General features: G+C 46.4%; 1 protein-coding gene across 1 annotated transcript in view; it reads right to left on the reverse strand.

Moving 5' to 3' along the window:
- Window positions 1–24390, reverse strand: part of LOC130123215 (sorbin and SH3 domain-containing protein 1) — a 46662-nt gene extending 22272 nt beyond the window's left edge. Inside the window, exons 1-14 of the mRNA XM_056292350.1 lie at window positions 24283–24390; window positions 19346–19390; window positions 19046–19132; window positions 18071–18187; window positions 17142–17248; window positions 16308–16449; window positions 13551–13705; window positions 12479–12539; window positions 12252–12326; window positions 10752–10787; window positions 10495–10597; window positions 8136–8250; window positions 6221–6304; window positions 804–853 (exon numbers count right to left, since the gene is read on the reverse strand). Of these exons, the coding sequence (XP_056148325.1) occupies window positions 804–853; window positions 6221–6304; window positions 8136–8250; window positions 10495–10597; window positions 10752–10787; window positions 12252–12326; window positions 12479–12539; window positions 13551–13705; window positions 16308–16449; window positions 17142–17248; window positions 18071–18187; window positions 19046–19132; window position 19346 (1133 nt within the window). The 5' untranslated portion in view covers window positions 19347–19390; window positions 24283–24390. The remainder of the gene's footprint in view (window positions 1–803; window positions 854–6220; window positions 6305–8135; window positions 8251–10494; window positions 10598–10751; window positions 10788–12251; window positions 12327–12478; window positions 12540–13550; window positions 13706–16307; window positions 16450–17141; window positions 17249–18070; window positions 18188–19045; window positions 19133–19345; window positions 19391–24282) is intronic.
- Between the last annotated feature and the right edge of the window lie 1049 nt (window positions 24391–25439).

Here is a 25439-nt window from a genome sequence, read left to right on the forward strand (position 1 = left end):
GATTTGACCTCTAATTCTGACCCTCTGTGAACTAAACAACAAATTGATCAAATGATATTTGACGATTAGATATCCGCTCCCAGATGTTTGCGGCGCTCAGACCTGTGATTATTTTAGCAGATGGACAGTTCTTGGCACGGATGCAAGGGGAGAACTTTTTTTCTTCTTCTTCTTCTCTCTCGAGCTGAAGCACAACCTCGGCCTCGAATTCCTTACATTTCATTACATAAACAAAAAAAAAAAGGGAACCCATAACTCTCCGCTGACAAAAACAAGACCATAAATCTCTCCCGACGAATGCCAGATCAAAGGGCCTTGTGCGTCTGGCGGCCAAACACCCTCTTTCATTATGCTACCGTTGTATAGATCCCACATACACATACACACACACACACACAACCGTGCAGAGGGAGATAACGGTTTTTGAGTCGCGCGGCAGCGAGAAGCGCAGTCGGGGTTCCCTCTATCCTCGCGGCATCCGGGTTTAAGTCTGGGGTTACCGGCTTTAAATAAACGACCGCATAGTAGCCATACTATCACCCCACGTCCCGAAAGAAGCCCCAAATTGCAGGCAGGAGACACGCTGTTCGGCCCCGCGTTGTGTGTGTGTGTGTTTTAACGGGAACTCCTCAGGAAGCAGGAGTCCCTCTGCAAGGCAGGCTGGCTTTCGCACGGTGCAGAAACGTCTCAGTGACACTCAGCGTAACGTGCCTTAAATATCAATAAGAGCGGGTATTCTGGCGGGCGGCGGGCGAGACCGGAGCAGCGGGGTATCAACACAGGGAAGAAGAGCGTGGACTTACTACGGCTGGAGGTCGGAGGCTGTTTCCAGGGGGCTGAAAGAGGGGGCACTCTGCAACAAACCAAACAAAGAAGTCATTGATAGATCCACGGGAAGCTCTCCTCCAGCTAGAACAGAAGCAGGGACATTAGCTCTGCTCAGACTCTCCCTTCTCTTTCTCCCCCTTTCGCTCCTCTCGTCTGGGCTCGCTGTCTCTCCGGTCTCCTGGACTCCTCGCTTTTCTGGACCAGGCTTGGCACGGGGCAGTAAGCGTGTGTTTTGGCGTGCATGCAAGTTGGAGAAAACAAGCGGCAGTAAAGAGGGTGGAGGGGGGTGGTTGGGTGGGCGTGTATCGGTCAGGGGGCGCCCATGTGGGGAGGGGGCTGTCACATGCTCAGCCAATGGGATGCTGTCTCCTGGTGAAACCATCTCTTTTGTCTGGTATTGAGTCACTCTCATTATCACTGGAGCAGACCAGGGGACAATTAACCAGCTGGTGGTGCAAGCAGGCCAAATTACACACACACACACACACACACACCGACACACACGCACAAACACACACGCACACATGCACATAAACAATGGTTTATATAAGTTTATATTCGCATCAACACTTTTTTTTTTAAATAGAGTCGTACCAACACAAAACACAACTACACAACGAAAACACAAACACAAAGTGCAACAGACATCAAGTACAACGAAACGACGGCTACGAGGTGAGTGAATTAATGTTTTAAAGACCGTGAGAGGAAACGGGGCTGTTAACTCGGGGACAGATACTCACCCCAAAACACACACACAGATAGGTCATTTGATGAGGGGGGGGGGGCGCCCGCCATCATTCTGAATGGTTTAAAGCCCACTAATTTTAGCCCACTGTTTCTGTTGCTTCCCTCTATCCGTACGTCACAGGCGGCAAAAAATAACACACATGACACGGGAGCTATGAATAAAAAAGCACAAGTGTTGTTTGCAAATACGATTGCACAATCCCATCCCAGCCAGCCTGGCCCTGTTGCTAATGCCACATCCACCCCCACCCCAACCCCCGCCCGCCCCCGCGGCGTAGCCGAGCCTCCGCTTTCCAAACCCGTCCCGAGCAGATGACCAGACAAGGAGTAGTAGCCTGCTCGGTTGCCCCGGCGTGCCTTTCTGGTTAGTTGCCGGGGGGGGGGGGAGGCTCGTTAGTAACCTCTCGAAACGAATACCTACCTTTATAAGAACAGAGTATCAGCCTGGCAAGTCTATAGTCTGGTCTATTTATAGAGCCAAATTTTCCCTGTGCCTTCAGCCCCTGAGAACACGCCAGTGCCACGGAATAATCTGTGCCGCCACGTCTTGTCCCCTGACCCCCCCACCCACCCACCCAACCCACCCCCCGGACTCTGATCCCCCCGCCCTATCTCAACAGTGGGATAAGAGAGTGTCTCCTGATACATAGCGGCGGGTAATTGGGCTTACAGATGCAGCGCTGATGGAAACTAAACAGGAAGCGAGCGTGGAAGATTTATCTGAACCAAAGAGATGGAATATTAACGTGATTATTTACATGACGTTCTGGTGAGGTCTAAGTAGTGTGTGTGTGTGTGTGTGTGAGATAGACATACTCAGTAGGAAATGGGTCAACACAGTTCCCACCCCACATTGATTGCAAAACTGACGTTACACAAACATTTCTCATTTCTTAGAGGTGTTTATATAACTGTCGAGTCCAGGCCATGAAATGACGGACACTTGACAACGACTGACAGAAAAAAAGATAAGAAATGGAAGACAGTGCAGTCTGGGTAGCATATCGGTCTATTCTGCTGCCTACCAACATAGGGATCACCGGTTCAAATCCCTGTGGTACCTCCGGCATGGTCGGGCGTCCCTCCAAGACACAATTGACCTTGTCAGCGGGTGGGAAGCCGGATGTGGGTGTCCGTCCTGGTCGCTGCACTAGCGCCTCCTCTGGTCAGTCGGTGCGCTTGTTTGGGGGGAAGGGGGAAAAGGGGGAATAGCGTGATCCTCCCACGCACTACGTTCCCCCGGGCGAAACTCCTCACTGTCAGGTGAAAAGAAGCGGCTGGCAACTCCACATGTATCAGAGGAGGCATGTGGTAGTCTGCAGCCCTCCCCGGATCAGCAGAGGGGGTGGAGCAGTGACTGGGAAGGCTCAGAAGAGTGGGTAGTTGGCCAAAATGCAATTGGGGAGAAAAAGGGGGGAAAAATTCCAAAAAAGAAATGGAAGACAGTGAAACAATGTTCCGGAAGGTTAACTAATTAGATAAAAGCACGTGTAATGTCTGAAATCGCCTGCTAACTGCATTAGATAAATGAAGCTGTATAAGGACATGACTTTAAGCACCGTTGGTTCATCTCCCTTGATGAGTCACAGGGGACACACATGACAATACGTGCTGCACAAACTGAAATGCCTGTTTCCAAACAGGTGTGGCCAATAACTCAGAGGTTGGCTTCCCGTGCACGTCTTTCAAATTCAAAATAGTAATGATGAGTAGATTGCGGTAACATGAATCGCATTCTTTCCAACATCTTCCTCGTGCTGATATGTTCTCATCAAAACAAACAGCTCTCCGTGCAGGAAGGGCCTGTTGTAGCCCCCCCAACCCCACTTCATCTCACCCTAAATGCTTATATGTAAAGGTTAAGTGTATAACCGAGGTAAAATATGATTGCACAATGAGCTGGCAGGCTTAAGTGTTACTTATGGGAGGAATATATAAGGTTGGGTTGGTGGGGGGGGGGTGGGGGTCTTGGTTGCTATTCATATGACTCAGTGCTGAGACAGGGTGGAATCAGCCCCCTTGTCAGCATATGCGAGACAGATGGAGTCACTCAGTCGGACATGGGAGTAGGAGACCAAAATGCTCTTCGTCACCATAACTATGTATGGAATTCCATCTGCAACCAGCCATGAATGTCCAGAAGGGCCAACACTACAAACCCACTGCTACTATATGGATTTCCGTGGTCCCCTTTAGTCGGTAAAATTTTTGAAGGAACAAACAATGGGATCTCAATTTAACCGCTTTCATTTCGTTAATTCGTTTTAATTTTTTTCCCCAGAATGTGTTCGGCCGAAACCGTCTAATTTGTAGCGGAAAACCCCAAGTGGACATGTTTTATAGGGGGGGTCTATCCCACCCATCCAAAAAATAACTAGTAAAAAATTAGCCTTATGGTTTCTATGTTCCCTCTGCTCACCGTCCATCCAAGAGATCAAATAACTTTCAATAATGTTTTGGAATAATCCTCCGGCCTCCACAGTGTATTGTTTGTCATTTATCAGATCAGGGGCTAACCTGGGCAGAGCCTTTAAGGACCGGCTATTACTTCACTCGCAAGTCACGAAAATCTTTGGGGGCTTCAGTCTGTGTCACCTTTGGTCCCTCTGACTGAGAGCAGATATGTCAATCAAACACCAATGAGCCAGTGTGTCTGGCTGAGACTTAAGGTCAAATACTCCACATACCAGGTGCAGCTTTGGAAGTGACTTTGACATTAAACGGGAGCCAGTGATCAAACCCAGGTCATCTGGAAACCATCCAAATGCCCCAGAAATATACCGATCCAAGACGTGGCTGTCTCTGGCATAAGTAGCCCTTTCTCTTTATGGTCTACCATAACCTGGAGCTGCAGGCGTTTGAGTCAGACGTCTCTGTCCATGCATGCCCTTGTGACTCAACAAGAGAGAAGAAGCCTGGGAGCAAGAGACTCCTCTTCTCTTGTGTTCAGCTGATGCTAGGATATGACCCCATGTAGTGAGCAGTGCCGCCTCCTGTGATCCCGGGTGTGGTGTTCTGGACAGAGACACCAGAAGTCAGCACTGACTGACAGACGGCAAAGAGATGGACATCTGTTTGTGGGCAGCCAGTGGCCATATTTGTCTGGTGCCAACTAAGGCCCCGAGGCATGGATCTGTCAGGATCATGTAAACTTAACTTCAACTGACTCATCTATAACCGCATGCCCTCAACCCATTGGATTTCTTGGGTAAATATACCAAACAGACAGACAGGCAGACAAAGTGACGGACAGACAGACAGGAATGACTATTTCAGGGCCTAAGATTAGCATGGAGCCTAATGCTTTTGTCAACTCTAGAGCCTCCGAGTCAAGAATGACTTCTGGGTGAATAACCCTGTCCGGTCATATGACATGACAGTTATAACATGTATTCTGGATTTGGAAAAAAAACAAACAAACAAAAAGATGAGTTTAAGACTTGGAAGAATGGTTATGCCACCAGGTACCCCAGAAGCATGTTCCTCAGAGAGACAGTACAAAGAACACCTATTTCTCGGTAACAGCGGCTATGTATGACAGGGTAATTCTGCTTTATTGGCCAACCAGCCTGAACCACAACAAGATCACCTCATCACCATCGTGTATTAAATGTGAACTATCGAACACACGCTGGGCAAAGCTCGTAACTGCTGCGTGTTAATGGGATTTTCTGCTTTCAATGCAATCTTGTCTTAGTCACAAGAAAAGTCTTCACAGGTACAAACAAATTGCGAAGAGATACTTTTGGAGGGAATAAAAAACAAACAAACACCACCACAAGATGTACTTGAGGACTAAAACGTTCCAGAAGATATGACGTCCTGATGAGCAATGACAGAATGACACCAAGTGCATCTGTAAGAATGTTTTGCTCCTATCAGCCTTCCCACTATCTATCATTCTGATACGAAGTAAAATAATGCAACGCAAAAAATGTGGAGAAAACACAACTGATGGGGGCATCCGGGTGGTGTGGCTGTCTATTTCCTTGCCTACCAACATGGGCATCGCCAGTTCGAATCCCTGTGTTACCTCCTCGAGCGTCCCTACAGACACAATTGGCTGTGTCTGCGGGCGGGAACCCGGATGTGGGTATGTGTCCTAGTCGCTGCACTAGCGCCTCCTCTGGTCAGTCGGGGTGCCTGTTTGGGGGGCTGGGGGAAAAGCGTGATCCTCCCACGTGTTACGTCCCCCTGGTGAAACTCCTCACTGTCAGGTGAAAAGAAGCGGCTGGCGACTCCACATGTATCGGAGGAGGCATGTGGTAGTCTGCAGCCCTCCCCGGATCGGCAGAGGGGGTGGAGCAGCAACCAGGACGGCTCGGAAGAGTGGGGTAATTGGCCAAGTATCATTGGGGATGAAAAAGGGGGAAAATCCAAAAAACAAAAAACAAAAAAACCCCACCACTGATCAATCTATTGATCAGCGTGTTGATCAACTCAGAATCCAGTATACAGAATATTTTTCGGCATACCTTTGTTGCTAAAACTGGGAGGAGAAGATGTCTTTGTAGGACACATACAAGGGAAACTGGGAGTAGGAGCCTTTATGGACAGACGCGTTATTTACACGTGGATGTTATCACATGCAGTACAACACAATATATAATACACTGTCGCTTTAAAGACAGTGACGACTTACCGCTTTCCCAAACTCCATCTCTGAAAAGAATTTATACCAAGGCTCATTCTCTAAATCTACATCTTCTGGACTTACATCCTGAGTCTAGGGGGGCATGGCAACAAGGAGAGGAGGAGAAAGACAGAGAGAAGACATTTCAGACAGGACAGCATATAAACACAAGGCCAATGAGGATATGACACATTCTTGATGGAGACAACGTTCCCAACACCATACACAATCAGCATGAGCGTTCTCACTACGTAGCACTAAATAGATGCCTTAGAGGTAGGTGTCTTCACCACCAGTAGAAATGTAGGTAAAAAAAACAGCAAATACAGAATATGCATAGTAATATTTTAGTTTGAAATAACAGCCTTTGTAAGAAAGTTTTTTTTAAAATATATTTTGATAGGTCCTCCGTTGAAAATATTGGGAGTCTGGGTGGCGTGGCGGTGGATTCCGCTGCCTAACCAACATGGGGATCTCTGGTTCGAGTTCCCGTGTTACTTCCGGCTTGGTTGGGCGTCCCTACAGACACAATTGGCCACATCTGCGGGTGGGAAGCCGGATGTGGGTATGTGTCCCGTTCGCTGCACTAGCGCCTCCTCTGGTTGGTTGGGGCGCCTGTTTGGGGCGGGGGGGGGACTGGGGGGAATAACGTGATCCTCCCACATGCTACGTCCCCCTGGCGAAACTCCAGGTGAAAAGAAGTGGCTGGCGACTCCACATGTGTCGGAGGAGGCATGTGGTAGTCTGCAGCCCTCCCCGGATCAGCAGATGGGGTGGAGCAGCGACCGGGACGGCTCGGAAGAGTGGGGTAATTGGCCAAGTACAATTGGAGAGAAAAGGGGGGAAAACAAATCCAAAAAAAAAATAAAAGATTGAAAATATTTTGAAGCAGCACAGCGCAAATAAAATTAACTGGATAAATTAATATAAAAAAATACGCACATATATATATATATATATAATACTATATAAATATATATATATATATATAATATTAAATATTATATACATTTAAAATATAATATAATATATACTATAAAATAAAATGTAATAGGTGAGGGATTGGCCAGAAGATGATGGACTCGAGGACTGGGTATTGAATCTACGGCCGTGTGCGGCGACAGCGGTTCCCAGGCAGGAACTTTCTCTGGCAACCCACTGTATTTTTTCCCAGCGTGACAAGACTAGAAGGGCTTAAAACCTCTGACAGCCTGGCGTAGCCGAGCATCAGACAAATAATTACATAATCAGCTGACTGCATATTCGCCATACCGAACACACCGTGTCCTCCATTATGAATCGGGAACATTTAGGGAAAAAAAAAAAAGGAGAAAAATGGAGATGCAACATTTTCATGGTTTCCTTCAGGGATTACATTTAGGATCTGCTGGTAACTCCGCCTAGAGTCTACGGACAGCATGATTATCTAGACGGCAAAGCTAATCATTACACAGCTCTCAAGGACATGAAACAACGCTGCATAGTTTGATTGCACACAAAATGTATACGCTTTGGGTAGAGAGTACTGCACATCCTCTAAAGCCAAATATACAGAATCCATCCTGCTTGTGTATCGTGATCCTCTCACACCGAGCCGATTCAGCCCAATAACCTTAAGTTGAACAGAGGAAGACAATGGCTACCCTTGTAAGTGATACCCCCCCCCCTGCTGCCAACTAGGATCATCTGTCACGGCAATAGGACACCCTTCAGGAATGTTGTGCACATGGATGTTCAGGCTGCAAATACATCGTTGCCTGAGCTGCTTTAAGAGCTGTAAGTGAGGCTGCCACCCAAGAGCTTGTAAAGGAGGAGGAGGTGGTGGTGGTGGTGGTGGTGGTGGTGGGGAGACAGCTTACATAGCATGCACAGAGACACCGCACAGTCAAACACAAGGCACGGTGATGGCAGCGGGCTAGCATACCGTTTTCTCCAGCTTCAGCACCGACGATTTTCCTGGCTCGTATTCAAAGATGCTCTTGGGCTCGGCGCGGTACTTCCTGGTGTCTACCTTTCTATCCGGGGGCACCCACTCGTTCCTGTGAAAAGGGGGTGGGGTTGGGGGGGGAGGGTGTAAAGGAGCCAATCCTTATCAAGTGGTCTCCATGGCAACCTGCATGGGCTAGATTTTTATTTTTTTTAATGTTTTTTTTTTGAGCCGACGTCCTCCTCGTTATTGCAACTCCTCCATATAACCCTCCGCCTCCTGCCCCTCCTTCTCTTTCTATTCGGATGTCATGGCACAGTACAGCCAGTGATGAAGACTAACCGAATATAAAGACAATGAAGCGGAGAATAGCTGATGGGCAATCAAAGGCATCGTTACAGCTGTATGCATGTAACGAAAAGTGAAATAAAATGAAACGGAAGAAATCCCGGTTGTAAATAAATAAGAAGCCGACGTCTGCAAGCTTAATAAGAGTCAAACATTTATATAGCTCACAGACAAGCAGTCTTATTCACATTATAATAGTTTGTAACGGGAACATTCACATTAAATTTTTAACATTTATATTATGTTAATTACATATTATTATCATCATATATAATATATATTAAAATTAAATTATGTATTACATACATACATACATACATACATACATACATACATACGTATGTATATATGTGTGTATGTGTGTATATATGTGTGTGTGTACATATACATACACATATACACACACACACACACACACACACACACACACACACATATATATATATATATATATATATATATATATATATATATATAATTTCTGTTACAAGGTTGTGATAATATAATTTACAACTAATTGGGTTTGATTTGTAATCAACTGAGAAGCGAACTGACACATAGAGTGTGAAACTGAGGTGGAAATATTCAAACCATTTTCTTTCCAAAATTAAGAAATGATAAGTTATTGCTGGTAGTAAACATATGATACCTCTTTAGAAAAAAATCTGGCTTTCGTGCCGATATCCATGAATCCGATGACCGAATATTACTGCAGATATTTATGAGAGACAAACATTAGGGAGCATTTTCTGGCAAGGGATGAAAAGTGTTTTGGAATGTGCCCCTTCATCCATAAACACCAGGAGCAGAGGAAAGTACCCCCCCCCCGGCACATGTCATCCACAGCTTTGATGAGCAGCAGGTTTATCCTCTGTCACCTGTCTTCCTTCATCACTCATTTCTGCACGTCTCACACATGAGTGGAGAATGGATGTTCTTAAGGGGTGTGGGAAGATGGCGGCGGGACCTCACCTTTGCAGCGGCTTCACCCAGTACCGAATGTGCAGTGTCCTTGTCCATGTCTACGTCTAAGTTTGTGTCATAATGTAGCGTTTTTATTTTGAGCTTCATTATTTTTGGTCTTCTTTTGATGGCTGGGAGAGCTGGCGCTGGATCGGCTGACAGAGCTTGGTCTGCTGCGTCCTCTGGGCCCAGGGACCACGGCCCTGCTCGGAGCTGCGCCCGAGAGGAAACACCGAGGCGGTCTGGTGGCGGCCTCGCCTAGCACCGACTGTGCAGTGTTTTTGTGTGCGTCTGCATTTGTGTCGTCGTGTGGAGTGCGGGCGAGGTGTGTCGAAGGTGTCTGGCCGGGACAGCTGGCATTGGATCGGCTGAGGGAGCCTGGTCTGCTGCGTTCGGTGGGCCCAAGGACCATGGCCCTGTCTGGAGCTGCGCCCGAAGAGGAAGCACCGAGGGTGGTCTGATAGGACGTGGAAGCGGGGCAGGCTAAGCTAATTGCTAGCCCATGCAGGCCTCCGACAGTCATCCTGGCATGGCGTTCGCTCTCTGGACAGTGGAATTTTTGGACTGTGTTGCACTGAATGGACTGTGTTGTTAACTGTGCTTCTTCTTCTTTCTTTTTTTTTACTTTGTTCTCTCTGTTTTTGTGTGTTTTTGGTGGTGTCCTTTCTGGACATTTTGGATGTGTTTTCATCTTTTGTGTTGCACTGCTGTGGGCTGGGTGAAACGACATTTTGTCATGATACATGATAGAAATTGTTCCTGATCCCTGATTCTTTGTCAGCACCGACATCCGTGTGAAGGGAAAGCGATGGTGTCCGGTCACATCGTTATGAAAAGCGGTGGATTGTTGGAGGTCATGGCAGTGGACATCAGCGGGAACGAGGTACTCTCATATTCACGTCAGGGATAAGGAATGATTTATCTACTCTGCTGTGTGCTGCACAACACACATGAGCCACAATACTGTACTAAGCCCTGACACATAGGTAAATAATGACAAACCATGGGGATCAATGTGGAGCAATAGCCAATGGGGGACACTGACCTTTTGGCAGAGGGTTTGAGGGAGGAGGATCGTGTTGGCACTGGCATCGTCTGACTTCTCAAGTCAACCTCAGCAGCACTTCTTGAACGTGGGACTCCCTTTGCTGAAAAATGGGCACATAAATATCAATAGGAGGACATTCAAATGTCCTAACATGCTCACAGAAGTCTTGTAATGTCTCTGAAGTAATTCTGGATCACGTTAACTTCAGCTTTTCTTTTGAAAAGTGAACTCTGACTTGGATGTGCCAAACTCACCATCTTCTAAATAACCAAACGAGGAGGGACAATCATCTGAAAGAGGCCCAGAAAAGAATCATAAATTGTTAATAACATCTTAATATCCTGACATCTTCCATTCGTCTGCCAACACAGAGAACGTTATTGGATTTAAGAGCAGTGAAAAACATTGTGTCTTTCATTTATACCACCGCTCACATTTCATCAGAGCAGTCATTACTGTCTGCATCACCAAACAAACCCCAAAGTGTGTGTCAGAGCACTCTGCAGGGAGCATTACTGCACTATAAACAGAGCTGCACACTCCAGTTAGCATCGCTATTCCTAATAAATAATGTACTATGGGAAAAGGCAACGTAGCCTGGGGAAAAGTCTCACAAGTGTGGATAAAACATCTTTTTTTCAAGGACGGGACAAAGTGCAGGACCGTTATATAAGTCCACATGAACGCTAATTATGTCAAGTCGAAAATGGAACCAACTAAATAAAATTAATTAAATAAAATAAATAATGATATAAATAGATCTAGATAAATATAAATAATACAAATATTAAATAATAAAATACATTAATTAATGAAAAAAAATCAAATTGAATTAGTGAACTAACATTCACTGAAAGACATAGCTTATACACACGATATATTTAATGGCAAACTAATTAATATGCTAAGCACTTTGGGTGTCTAGAAAAGCGCTATATAAATGTACTGATTATTATTATTACTATTACATGCAAACACAAATGAGCGTCACTAGTGTGAATGGTGTAGATGGAGCGCTTGGTCGTTGAAATCAATGAGACTGCAGCAGCATCTAGTGGTCAAAGCGCCACACTACATGTGAGAGCTCAACGCAGCAGCACAGCTGGCAAATTGATCAATACGTTCTATGATAAAGCTGTTAAAAATTAGCACGCAGCCATCACTAACCGTGTATTTCATTGAGCAGCTGATTGTATATGCTCATATTAGATGGCAGGCATCAGAAGGAACAGTTAGTAAGTGGCCAAGTTGGCGAGTTCTGCTGAACATGGATTCCTGCGAATCGATTAAGCACCAAAGCTGCAATCCCATCAACATGTGAAGAAGAATTATGCTCTAAGTTTGTGCAGGACAGCCTAACTCGGACTTGTCTAACTACTGTATGAGGAAGATTTTGACATTATTTGTGGCACTTATGCCATTGCACAAAATGTTCGTAGGATAGCAGTTTTGTCTTTGACTACTTCAATAAATCTGCATGGATATGCAGTTTATTGCAAGTCAGCCCTGCAGAACATAATGTCCTACAGCTTGGACTAGACTTGGTAAAAGGTCTGTTTGAAATCCTTTCAAATATTTTGAGTAATTTGTTTCTTTATCTTAATGCCAGAAATAAATAAATGTTTTTTTTCTTCTTTTATTTGCCATGTAGTCAGAAAGAACAAATGATGCATTACATAAGTATTTGAAAGGTCCCAGGATGGCTACAGATTAGTAAAGTCAGTGGGAGTGGAGTGGTTACCATCATCGGATACCTTTTGATTTCATTTGACTCTCATAGTTCTCAGGGAAAATGTAGGTGGGGCGGTAAGGGTTTTCCTCAATAGGCTCTGAACGTGGTGAATGAGAGACAGAACACACACAGAGTGACATAACACACAAACACACAAACACAGGCAAGGCTGTGACAGAAACAAGGATACAGGTGGCATCTGGTCAACACACAAACAACTCCGAGGGGGAATTATAATAAAAGTCTCACCAGGTATTCTGTGTATCTGTTTAAACATACTCTTGTACCAGTCTTTGGACTTGTCAGTATTCTGAAATCAAGAGAGGGCAAAGGTATGAAATTCAGATCAACTGGCTGAAATAAGTAGGAGTACCCTGACTCTCAAATAGAGGTAGTCCTGGCAAAATTACCAACATATATCTTCATGTATAATATTTATAATGACATACATTTCTAATCTCAAGTAAATAATAGTCATATTAACAAGTGCAAAATGTTCCATAATATATTCTCACATCTACATTTCAAAAATCCGCCGCAATGTCACAATAATGACGATGGCTATGCAATAATACTACAGCAATACTCTGCTCTCCAAAATTATAGATGCCAAGATTTTCATTCACATAGCATTGGCAGCTGCAATATTACAGCTTTGTATTTAACTTCCGTTTTTTTGTTTTTTTTGGGGGGGGGGATTTTTCCACCCTTTTTTTCCCCAGTTGCTTTTGGCCAATTACCCCACTCTTCTGAGCCGTCCCGGTCGCTGCTCCACCCCCCCCGCTGATCCGGGGAGGGCTGCAGACTACCACATGCCTCCTCCGATACATGTGGAGTCGCCAGCTGCTTCTTTTCACCTGACCAGTAGGGAGTTTCACCAGGGGGGCATATCGCATGAGAGGATCATGCTATTCTCCCCAGTTCCCACTCCCCCCCAAACAGGCACCCCGACCGACCAGAGGAGGCACTAGTGCAGTGACCAGGACACATACCCACATCCGGCTTCCCACCCACAGACACGTCTGTAGGGACGCCTGACCAAGCCAGAGGTAACACGGGGATTCGAACCGGCAATCCCCGTGTTGGCAAGCAACGGAATATACTGCTACACTGCTCGGACGCCATGTATTTAACTTTCATAAGAACCAAAACCTTCATTTTTCAGAACAGACTATGGTAAAGCATCGGGATTGTAGCACATACAGAATTAAAACTAACAATTTAAGTTAAAAAGTATCCTTTCATGTGTCAGATATCTGAAACATTACATCAACAGCAAGATCACCTTGAACTTGTTAACAGTTAAACATTTGTTGCTCACCCGAACAGGCACCACGGGTTGGTTGAGAGGAGGTAGGGCAGGCGAATGCAGGGACAGCCTCATCCGCTTGCCGTCCATATCTGAGACTGGACTACGTGGAGCTGAAGGAGAGTCTCTCACAGGATCCGGGGATTTGTCCCTTTCTGGAACTTGGTCTGAAGCAACGCCAGAAATAAACACATAAAAAAAGAAAATCAGCGAAACCCACAAGCCACCTCCACACAGACTGTACACGGAGAGGACCCCTTTAATATAACATTTTGAGCAGCTTTACTCAGGGATCTGGTGTCGAAGCCATTCTAGATCATTCCAGTTAACAAACTGGACAAATAATATGTGCTGCATAAAAAGCAACATGTGCAACATAAGATTGTCACAAACAAGTACTTGTCATATCAAATGATAACATTTAGAAGAAGCAGACTAAACTTCTCCCAAATTTTTCCTGAAGGTTGTCCAAACCTTCTGCTAGTCATTTTCCATCCATCCATCATCCAAGCTGCTTATCCTAGTCAGGGTCGGGGGGATGCTGGGGCCTATCCCAGCAGTCATTGGGTGGCAAATGGGGAGACACCCTGGACAGGCCGCCAGTCCATCACAGGGCCCACACACACACACACACACACACACACACATTCACACCTAGGGACAATTTATTATGGCCAATTCACCTGACCTACATGTCTTTGGACTGCGGGAGGAAACCGGAGCAGCCGGAGGAAATCCACGCGGACACGGGGAGAACATGCAAACGCCACACAGAGGACGACCCGGGATGACCCCCAAGGTTGGACTACTCCGGAGTTCGAACCCAGGACCTTCTTACTGTGAGCGACCGCGCTAACCACCGCGCCCCCCACTAGTCATTTTTATTTACTGTAAATTGAAAGATATTTCATTCATCTGACACTTAAGTATGTGAGACAAACAATGAAATGTAAGTACTATTTGACTCATGTTTGATAAATACAGCATCAAATTAGATGTACTATTGAAAAAAATCAGTATCAAACATCAATATGTAAATTAACTAAATCTCCCTTTTTTCTTAATATGGCAGGGGACACACTCCTTGAATGAGAAATCCCCATAAATATCACTTCCACATTGCCTTATTTCTCAAAGGCATAGCAGTCCTCTGATTTTTTCTTTTCTTTTTGAATTTTCCCCCTTTTTTCTCCCCAGTTGTATCCGGCCAATTACCCCATACTCCCAAGCCGTCCCAGTCTCTGCTCCACGCCCTGCAGACTATCACATGCCTCCTCCAATGAAGTCGCCAGCCGCTTCTTTTCACCTGACAGTGAGGAGTTTCACCAGGGGGTGAAATGTAGCACATGGGAGGATCACACTATTCCCCCTCCCCCCCAAACAGGCCCCGACCAACCGACCGACCAGAGGAGGCGCTAGTGCAGCGACCAGGACACATACCCACATCCGGCTTCCCACCCGCAGGCACGGCCAATTGTGTCTGTAGGGACGCCCGACCAAGTGGGAGGTAACACGTGGATTCGAACTGGCGATCCCCGTGTTGGTAGGCAACAGAATAGACCGCTATGCTACCCAGACGCCCACTGCTGTCCTCCAATTTTAAAACACAGTGATGCACAAGATGTGAATCGTTTATTTCATGACGTGGTAAGCAAAACTTAGCCGGTGACAAGTGGTGAGGCAGTAGGAGGGGGAGCATGACAGACGGTCCCCGCGTGAGGGAAACAAAACAAAACCGTTCGCTGTGTAATAACATTACATACTGTTGATGACGTCTGGGTCTGGGAAGAGAAAAAAAAATCTCCGGCACCTCAGTGCATGCCTTCCACATGAGAAAGATGCTTTTGCTGCTCTGTCGTGAGAGAGGGAAAGGGGCAGACAAGGACAGGACAGTGAACCAGGACAGTGAACCAGGACAGTGAACGGAGACTAAGCAGAGACACCTCAGTGAAAGACCTTGATTCTGTCCTCCACTGAAACATATGTAGGCCACCATACTGTACCACCACAGACGACACACAGTTTGAGCTTTTGCAGTTTAAAGAACCGTGAAGCTCTACTAATAAAAAAGCCCAAACCAGGGGATCCTGGTAGCATAGCGGTCTATCCTGTTGCCTACTAACATGGGGCTCGCTGGTTCGAATCCCCGTGTTACCTCCGGCTTGGTTGGGCATCCCCTGCAGACACAATAGGCCGTGTCTGAGGGTGGGAAGCCGGATGTGGGTATGTATCCTGGTCACTGCACTAGTGCCTCATCTGGTCAGTCGGGGCGGCGCCTGTTCGGAGGGGAGGGGGAACTGGGGGGAATAGCATGATCCTCCCACGCGCTACGTCCCCCTGGCGAAACTCCTCACTGTCAGGTGAAAAGAAGCGGCTGGCGACTCCACATGTAGCAGAGGAAGCATGTGGTAGTCTGCAGCCCTTCCCCGGATCGGCAGAGGGGGTGGAGCAGCGACCGGGACGGCTCGGAAGAGTGGGGTAATTGACCAGGTATGATTGGGGAGAAAAAAAGCCAATAAACAAAAATAAATAAATAAACAAAGAGCCATGAAGCTCTGCTAATAAAAAAAGTACAAACCAACATTTGTAATCTTTTGAAGGCAAATTCGTTGGTGGTCCTAACAAACTCTACGTTAGGACCACAGACGAATTTGCCTTCATTCACAGTTGATTCAGTGATAAAACTGCAACAACAAAAAAAAACAAAATAAAAGCAAAAAAATTATTTTCAAAATGCACGAACGTCTACCGACACACTCGCGCTCTTACCTCTGTTGTGTTGTAGCAGGACTATGGTAGGGTTGACTGTGGTGGTGGAAGGATACACCGAGTTGGACGTGGATGTGATATGGTTGTGAAGGTCAGCGGCGTCCGCAACCTGATTTTCCTTAGTCCTTTCAGGTGATTCAGCCTGCACGTGACAAAATAAAACACACGCTCAAATGGGGCTGGGAAGCAGCCGCCACCCTCGGACTCAAGATGACAATGATGCTATACCTACTGTGATTCATCAGTTATCATACCGTGATTTGCCATTACAGGTTTCTTAAGAATCCACCTGCACTTATCTACAGTAAAACATGAAAACTGCAACAACCCAAAGAAAATGTAAGAGGAAACGCGTTCATTTTAACCCCAATGTGTCCCAAAAGCTTAAAACACAAGTACGATTCCCTGAGCAAAACATTCAAACAATTCAAATCCAGACAATCAGAGATGTGGACTCATAATAATATCAGACCTTCGTAGCATCTGTTCATTACGCTCCGATATTGTGTTTCAGGGGACATGCTGCAATAGTAAAATGGTGATGGTTTATTATTACGATTAAATCAATTCCTCCCCGGCCCTACTGGCAGCTTTCTCCATCCCTTAGTTGGTATTGTGTCAGTTGATCACCGTGTTTTCTTTTCTCCTTTTTAACCTAATTTGGTATGTTTTCCTTTAAATCGTTTCAACAAAAACATACAACAGCCTCGATACTTGACCAAAGTCACGTGGATACTCTAATGGGAAAATAAACTTTTTGCAATTCACACAATCTGAAAATCAAGGGAAGATGAACAAGCAAATGGGATGAAATGGGGTGGAAGTAAAACGCACCTGGCATATCGTGTTGTTTACCGTGGGTAAATCAGCTGTGATGGCGCTGCTCCCCTCAGCCAATCCGGCTTTAGAGCCGTCTCCATTAATCTGGCTCGTCCAGCAACCTAAACAAAAAAAAAAAGTCCAGAACTCTCTCTCAGCGTAGCGAGCGGGGCGGGGGGAGTCTACCGAGACGGAAAACAACACCACTAAACACACACACTGCAAAAGAGAACTGATCGATTCTCCGTTAAATAAATCTCCATTTTACCCCGTGCGGTGCGAATTGTCGTTGTGGTTTTTCTGCACAGAAATTCTGATACCCCCAGGAAGAGAGAGGGGGGGAAAAAAAGGAAAAAAAAAAGATTCTCCCACAATCTATGAACTTTGTCATGTGGACAAGGGGCCCATTCAGTGGGCTGTAAAGGCTGTTTGTTCCAATGGCCTTTATATTCAGGCTGTACAACAATTAAAGCATCTCCCCAAAAGCCTTGGCCGGCCTCCAGTTCGGTTCCAATGTGCTCAACGCAACAAACAAGACCACAGTCAAGGCCTCCAGCTCCAAAGTGCAGCGTGGGCAGGTCTCAACAAAGGGACGCTTTGTCAAAATGATGAAAATATGAGCAATCACCGTCCGACCGCTCATGTAGCAGGCAACAGAACATAAATACACCTCAGAACACGGCACGTTATATAATCCTGACATCCAAACGTGGAGCCACGGATTCCAGACGAGCCTGAAAGGCATCTGAGGAATTTCAGGTTGGAGGAACATGATGCAATGCGTGCAACAACAAAAAACAACACAGAGACATTTGCATCCTCCACACAGATTCTACAGTGACTTGCACTTTTTCACAGAGTCGTGACAACACGTCGCCCTCTCGAGACTTTTACGCGACACGGAGTACCGCCGTCAGCCCGTTGTGGTATTCTCTCTGACTTACTTGGTGTCGAGGCGGCGTTTAACTCTTCACCGATGCAGTCTTCGTCATCGATATGAACAAGGGTGGCCCTTAGCGTCACAACACCTTTCCCTTTGCAGACTCTACTGGGGTCCAGCTCTGGAAGAACAAGACAGAAATGATGAACATATGAATAATGAACACCGCCTTCACAGCGCCATGTCAGAGGCACCACAGTCTTACACACTCTTTCACCATGCTCTCCGAGTCAAATCCTGAAATAATCTCCAAGCGCAGGCTTGATGCTTTAGACCTCCATGCTCTGAATAACCAAAATAGAGCCTTATCATCACCAAATCCAGGCCATCAAATGAAGATGCTCAATCTTGGTAACAGTAATTGTAGTGGCGAGACCGACACAGCCACTTGTGGCGCAGTTGTAGCTTGTTCTGTGGGGTATTCTTTTTTCTTTTTTGGAGTTTTCCCCCCTTCTTCTCCCCAGTTGTACTTGGCCAATTACCCTATTTTCCAAGCCATCCCAGTCGCTGCTCCACCCCCTCTGCCGATCCGGGGAGGGCTGCAGACTACCACGTGCCTCCTCCCATACATGTGGAGTCGCCAGCCGCTTCTTTTCACCTGACAGTGAGGAGTTTCACCAGGGGGACGTAGCACGTGGGAGGATCACGCTATCCCCCCCCCCCCGAACAGGCGCCCTGACTGACCAGAGGAGGCACTAGAGCAGTGACCAGGACACATACCCACATCCGGCTTCCCACCCGCAGACACGGCCAGTTGTGTCTGTAGGGACGCCCAACCAAGCCGGAGGTAACACGGGGATTTGAACCGGCGATCCCCATGTTGGTAGGCAACGGATGGTGGTGGGGTATTCTTGACACAGATATTCGACCGAGAGCACGTTGTTAACAAATGAGTTTTTGAAAGCACCCTCCTAAGCTTCCCCGGTGCGTCTCAACTCGGAGTCTGCTGAAAGATAGATGAGGAGGAGGAAGGTGTCACCTGCGGCGGGAAGTAGGTCAGGAGAGCCTTTCATGGCGGACAGAGGTGTGATCCTGACAGCGCAGACGGATCGAGTACCTGATGACACTTACAGGCATAAACACACAAACACAAACACGCACGAATTTTAAAAAAACGAACAGACACGCCTGTGAGTCGATGACTGAAACATTATCTCGTACATATCTTCAGCTGAAGTGAGATCCAAACACAGTGTGGAGTTTAACTGCTACCGTACTGATGATGTCCTCATGAAAAAGACTGGGTTCATAAACTCAAACACAGCAGGAGAATACTCACTGGGTAATTTTTACTTTCTCTTGCACTGCCCTCTACTGGAGAGCCCTGTGAGGAGAGGACAGGGAAGACAGAAACGCATCAGAATCAGACACCAGAGACTTGGCAAGGAAATGATGTCACAAAGAAATTCAATGCTAAGAGGTCAAAAAAGCACACACATTTATCTTGCTGGTGTGTGAATGAATACGTATAGAGAAACAGTCTGCACAGACTCCAGGTGTATACTCAATCCTACTCAAACCACATATAATCATACATATAATGTCTCAAAATGACATTATCAAATATACAGTCTCAGTTTTTCTGGTAGACTTTGATCTGTAGCTGACAAATAAATAGGTGCAGCGATATCAGTGGCCGATATTGTTCTGCAAATATATTTGTGTACACATTTGTCGCACCGATAATCAACTTGAGATCAGCCCTTTGAGTGGAAAAGCTTATTTTCCACTCAAAGTGTGTATCTTCACTTTTTAGTTGCAGCAAAAGGGTCACTCTGAACTAGGCATGATAACAATACCACACAAAATACTCATCTGCATACATACACCGATCAGCCAAAACATTAAAACCACTGACAGGTAAGTGAATAAGTCGAGTCAATTTTATTTGTATAGCCCAATATCACAAATTTGCTTCAAGAGGCTTTACAGCAACACAACATCCTGTCCTTAGACCTTTGCATTGAATGACATTGATTATCTCATTACAGTGATACCTGTCAAGGGGTGGGATATATTAGGCAGCAAGTGAACAGTCGGTTCTTGAAGTTGATGTGTTGGAAGCAGGATAAATGGGCAAGCGCAAGGATCTGAGCGGCTTTTAGACGACTGGGTCAGAGCATCTCCAAAACGGCAGGTCTTGTGGGGTGTTCCCGGTATGTAGTGGTCAGTACCTACCAAAAGAGGTCAAATGAAGGACAACCGGTGAACCGGCGACAGGGTCATGGGTGCCCAAGGTTCACTGATGCCTGTGGGGAGCGAAGGCTAGCCCACCTGGTCCGATCCCACAGAAGAGCTCCTGTAGCTCAAATTACTGAAAAAGTTGATGCTGGCTATGATAGACAGGTGTCAGAACTCAGTGCATCACAGCTTGCTGCGTAGCCACAGACCGGTCAGTGCCTATGATGACCACTGTCCACCGCCGAAAGTGCCTACAATGGGTATATGAGCGCCAGAACTGGGCCAAGGAGCAATGGAAGAAGGTCGCCTGAGCTAATAAATTGTGTTGGCCGGGTGCGGGTGCATCGTTTACCTGGGGAAGAGATGGCACCAGGATGCACTATGGGAAGAAGGCAAGCCGGTGGAGCAGTGTGATGCTCTCGGCCATGTTCTGCTGGGAAACCTTGGGTCCTGGCATTCATGTGGATGTTACTTTGACGTGTACCACCTACCTAAACATCGTCGCAGACCAAGTACACCCCTTCATGGCAACGGTATTCCCTGATGACAGGGGCCTCTTTCAGCGGGGTAATGCACCCTGTCACACCACACACATGGTTCAGGAATGATTTGAGGAACATGACAAAGAATTTGAGGTATTGCCTTGTCCTTCAAATTCCCCAGATCTCAAACCGATCGAGCATCTGTGGGATGTGCTGGAAAAACAAGTCTGATCCATGGAGGCCCCACCTCTCAACTTACAGGACTTAAGGGATCTGCTGCTAATGTCTTGGTGGCAGATACCAGAGGACACCTTCAGACATCAGATGGAGTCCATGCCTCGATGGGTCAGAGCTGTTTTGGCACCATGAGGGGGACCTACACAATAGTAGGTTTTAATGTTTTGGCTGATCGGTGTATGTCAAAACAAAGGAGTTTCCTTTTCCCCATTGCTAATATGTTGTCGATCAAACTAAATGGTCCCTAATGTATAATAGTTTAAGGGTAGACTCTGTACACCAGGCCAGAAGCCAGCTGCTGTTCTAGTTTCTTGTAGTGTGCCTCGTTATTGTCACTGCAGAATGTACAAACTCAGAAAACATAACTGAGTGAATCTGGGCATCGCATGTTCTGCTCAAGGATCTTGGATCGCTGTCGTCCATTCCAGAAATACTGTCCATGAGGAATAAAATAGCTGTAAAGTGGACTACGTCTACCTCATGAAACTGTTGCGGCACACCTGTGGAGATGCTACAGACTGAAACTAGACCCCCTGCAGCCCGACTGGAGGGCCGCGAACCTAATGCCGGCAGTTAAAATCTAGTACAGTCATGTAGGCAGCCAACCCACACAGGAAGACTCTACACATGTCGTTAATGATCAATGACACAGACAGCAACAGTTACAGATTGAATGATAAATACACACACACACACAAAAAAAAATCGAAATTAAAACATCAACTATTGGAAATGCCGATGTGCAAAGAGCTGCCTTTTTTATCAGAGGGGAAAATATTTGAAACAGCCAGATAAACGTGGCTGATGGTGAAAGCCTGGTCCCCAAATTAAATCAAATGTAAATAAAATCACACAAATTGTCATCATGACAATTTTTTTCCATTATTTTCAAGTCGTAACTATACCAAATCCACGTTTATTGATGTTAACATCCTCGGCTGATGAAGTAAAGGATATCGCATGCCAAATCCATCCTGGAATACAGCCTGCTTATGTAAATTAGAGAGTGAGAGAGCGAGAGAGAGAGAGCAAAAGAGAGAGAGAGGAGAGAGAGGGACAGAGAGCGTGCACGAGAGAGAGTGAGAGAGTGCGAGTGAAAGAGAGGGAGAGAGCACGAGAGAGAGGGAAAGAGCGTGAGAGAGAGCAAAAGAGAGAGAGTGCGAGTGAAAGAGAGAGAGGAGAGAGAGGGAGAGAGCACGAGAGAGAGAGGGAGAGCGAGCGAGAGAGAGAGACACACACACACACACACACACACACACACAGACTTGGACATACATACATTATTCTGAGCTGCATCAATTGAGCATGAAGGCGCAACAGCAAGACCACCAGAAGAGAAGCTGAGAAACATTTCCCATCAGCCCTACTGGGCCTCCTATTGTTCACAACCGAGTGGACTGATTTAAGAGACGTCCCCATTTATCTGTCAAGAAAGGGTCTGATTGAGTCAAGACCCCAAATGCAAACACACAAAGGCACTTGAGCAGTCCATGAATTCATACACACACACACACACACACACACACAATACACAGATGAACGTGCACACACACAAAAGTAGTTCCGGCGCTGACAGCTGTTGACAGTTGGCCATTAGATGCATGGATATGTGCAAGGCCGCTGCCGTTTTACTTACCTGCGAGTTTCATGCATGTGTCACAGCATTTATACTGGATGTGAGTAACCGTCATTTGCGAGATGCAAATGGACACAAAACAGATGCTTGCAAAGTCATCTCTTAATGTTTGTGGAAAGACAGGACACGAATGCAAGTGGGGACAATCCCACCAGCAGAACAGGCAATCTCCCAAAATAGGCCTAAATGGATGAGTGAAAATGGAGGGGTTCCAGACATCTCCCGTGGGGATGCTTGGACCTTTAAAGCTTCTTCCATTCTTGGAGCTGCGCTGTCACTGACCGTAAGATTCCTGTGTGTTTTCTATCTCTTTTTACCCAATAAAACAGACCCGCTCCCTGACCCCCCCCCTGCATCACTGACAAGCAATAAATCCATGATGTCATCTCACTTCCAAAACCATAGGCAGACGCACAGCGTCTGCTCATTTAAAACACTCCTGTCGAGCACTTAAGAGAGATAGCGACTGGTGCATTCCCCGAGTTCCAGTTCATCATTTTCTTCTTTAAAAAAACAAACAAAAACAGGTGATAGTTGGTTTACAAAGAGACGGGAGGCGGAGATCTTGTCTTTTTCGTTGCACAACATTAAATAAATCGCGGAAATGTGACGGCTTCCAGTGTACAATATGTTGCATAAACACACGAGAGCAGAAATCACACCAGGCCTTTTAAGGAAGAGGCGTCTCAGAACAGAGCGGGGCAGAGACCCTCCGCAAGCCTGACCGGCGGAACGGAGACGAGACCGGCGCTGGGGGAAGAGTGGGAAGCGAGCGGTATTCAAGTTGAGATCGACCCAGGAATAACACCAGACATTATCAGCTAATCCCGTGTATTTAATGTCATTTAGCTAAATGCACATTCCATCTCCTGCAAGCTGGTGAGATGCCAGACCTCCTCCACTACACAAATAAGGCAAGAAAAAAAATGTTAACAAGAAAAAAGGTCCCACAAGTATTGTGTTTATCTTATTTTGGCAACGTTTGATTGAAACGAGGTCATTATTTAGTCCTCAGCTCATTAGGCCACACAGCATCGGCACACAAGCCATCAGTTCCACATTAATAGTCGATCTGCACAGGGCAAATGCCGAGTTCAGTCCCCCACTGAAGGAACGAGTGCCAAAATAAAAACCGGCAACCAACTGCTGGTAAATATGTCAACGGTGCTTTCATTCTATGACCAGAAGACGGTGACCTCACGCCATCCTCTCCAGAGCCACGCCATGTCACACAAACTCATTCGCGAGAGCTTCCCGAGAACTGCCATTCCCAACCGCTGGCATCTGAGGTGCTGCTCGTCACAAACTTTGTCAAACAGAGTGCAAAGCAAACTGCAGGACAATGCAAATGCCCTCGGCTCCCCCCGTCCGCTTCTGGAAATGCAACGATTACGCAACGGCATTTGTACGCACCGAGGTGTCCACGATTCATCCCGGAGGGTTCACATGTGGAAAACCCATGTTCAGCATGTGCCACGCCGGGTACCACTAGCCTGTGTGTACTTTCAGCCTACGCCAGAAGATAAGAGGACAGCATGAAAACAGGTGCACAAACTCCTCCGTTACAGAATGCCCTGGTTGGGTATGACCAGCACGCCATTCTAAAGCAAGTTATTACCAAAAGGCTACGGATGCCCAAAACCACTACAGCGAAGCTGGAGACATACCGTACTTACATACCAGCAACTCTGCACGGCGAGTCTTGACGGGGAGGCTCTGTCACACCGCCCAGACGCTTTAAGTCCCGACTCTTTATCTCTCCCGGCTGAGCCCTCTGAGGCTGAGCGCTCAGGGTGAAATGGCTTGTCTTCTGCTCCCTCTTTGCTTTAGGTGTCCAGATCTAACCTTGACCCCCCCCCTCAGCTATACGGGGGGGGGGGGTCTGTTTGTTTTCGACAAAAATGCGTGCCCAGATGGACCTGTCGTCACATGCCACCTGGGAATGCGGCACCCACTCAATGGCAGACTGACACATTATTTAAAAAAAAGAAAGAAAGAAAGAAAGAAAACAAAAACATTCTGTCCCAGTGGCACAGCACATGGCACTTTGACAACTCCCATATCAGAGACAAGGCCGTTCGAGGGTGCTCGGAATGAGCTACCGAGCAACCCCATGGTTATTTAAGGTTGACTTCCAAGAATGGCACAATAAGCTACCAGACTGATAATCATTCATACCTGGTATGGGTGAATAGGTTGTAAAGACATCCGACAATATCTGAAAGAGCAATTTTAAATGACACAGCACATTGTCTATGAGGACGGATAACCGATACGAGGGGCTTATTATAGCCGGGGAACAGTAACATTCTCCACAAGCTGTAATAGATATTTAAGTGTCAGAAAAAGAAAAAAAAACAGAGGTGGAAAACACCATAATGTGTTTCACACAAGGGTGTCTGTGTTTTAGTCAGAGGCGCCCTTATAACTGAGCGAGCCACGTTAACACAAAGAGCTCTCATGGCGTGCCCTGGTGTACTATGGACGGAGAGAAAGGGCCGTTACATAATGCCGTTTGACTTTTGCTTTGTCAACAAATGGCAGAGAAGAGAGAAGCTATCCAGTGCTCACTGTGGATCTCACCAAATAGCTCCAAACATGGCTTGAAAGGGCTGCTCCAAAGCAGCAGCTTATCCCCCCCCCCTAATTGAGAAGAACCCCCCCCCCGCCCCCAACACACACACACACACCCAGCAGCACCACCTCATCTCGTCCAAAAACAGCTACCATGCTGGACACCAGCCTGGGATTCTACACATTCCTCCACACAGCTGTTTGAAGCTCATTTTAAACAACTGCAACATAAAAGGAAATGTATGTAACTTTCACATTACAGC

This window comes from Lampris incognitus, chromosome 13 (assembly GCF_029633865.1).
Source record: "Lampris incognitus isolate fLamInc1 chromosome 13, fLamInc1.hap2, whole genome shotgun sequence".
Lineage (NCBI taxonomy): Eukaryota > Metazoa > Chordata > Actinopteri > Lampriformes > Lampridae > Lampris > Lampris incognitus.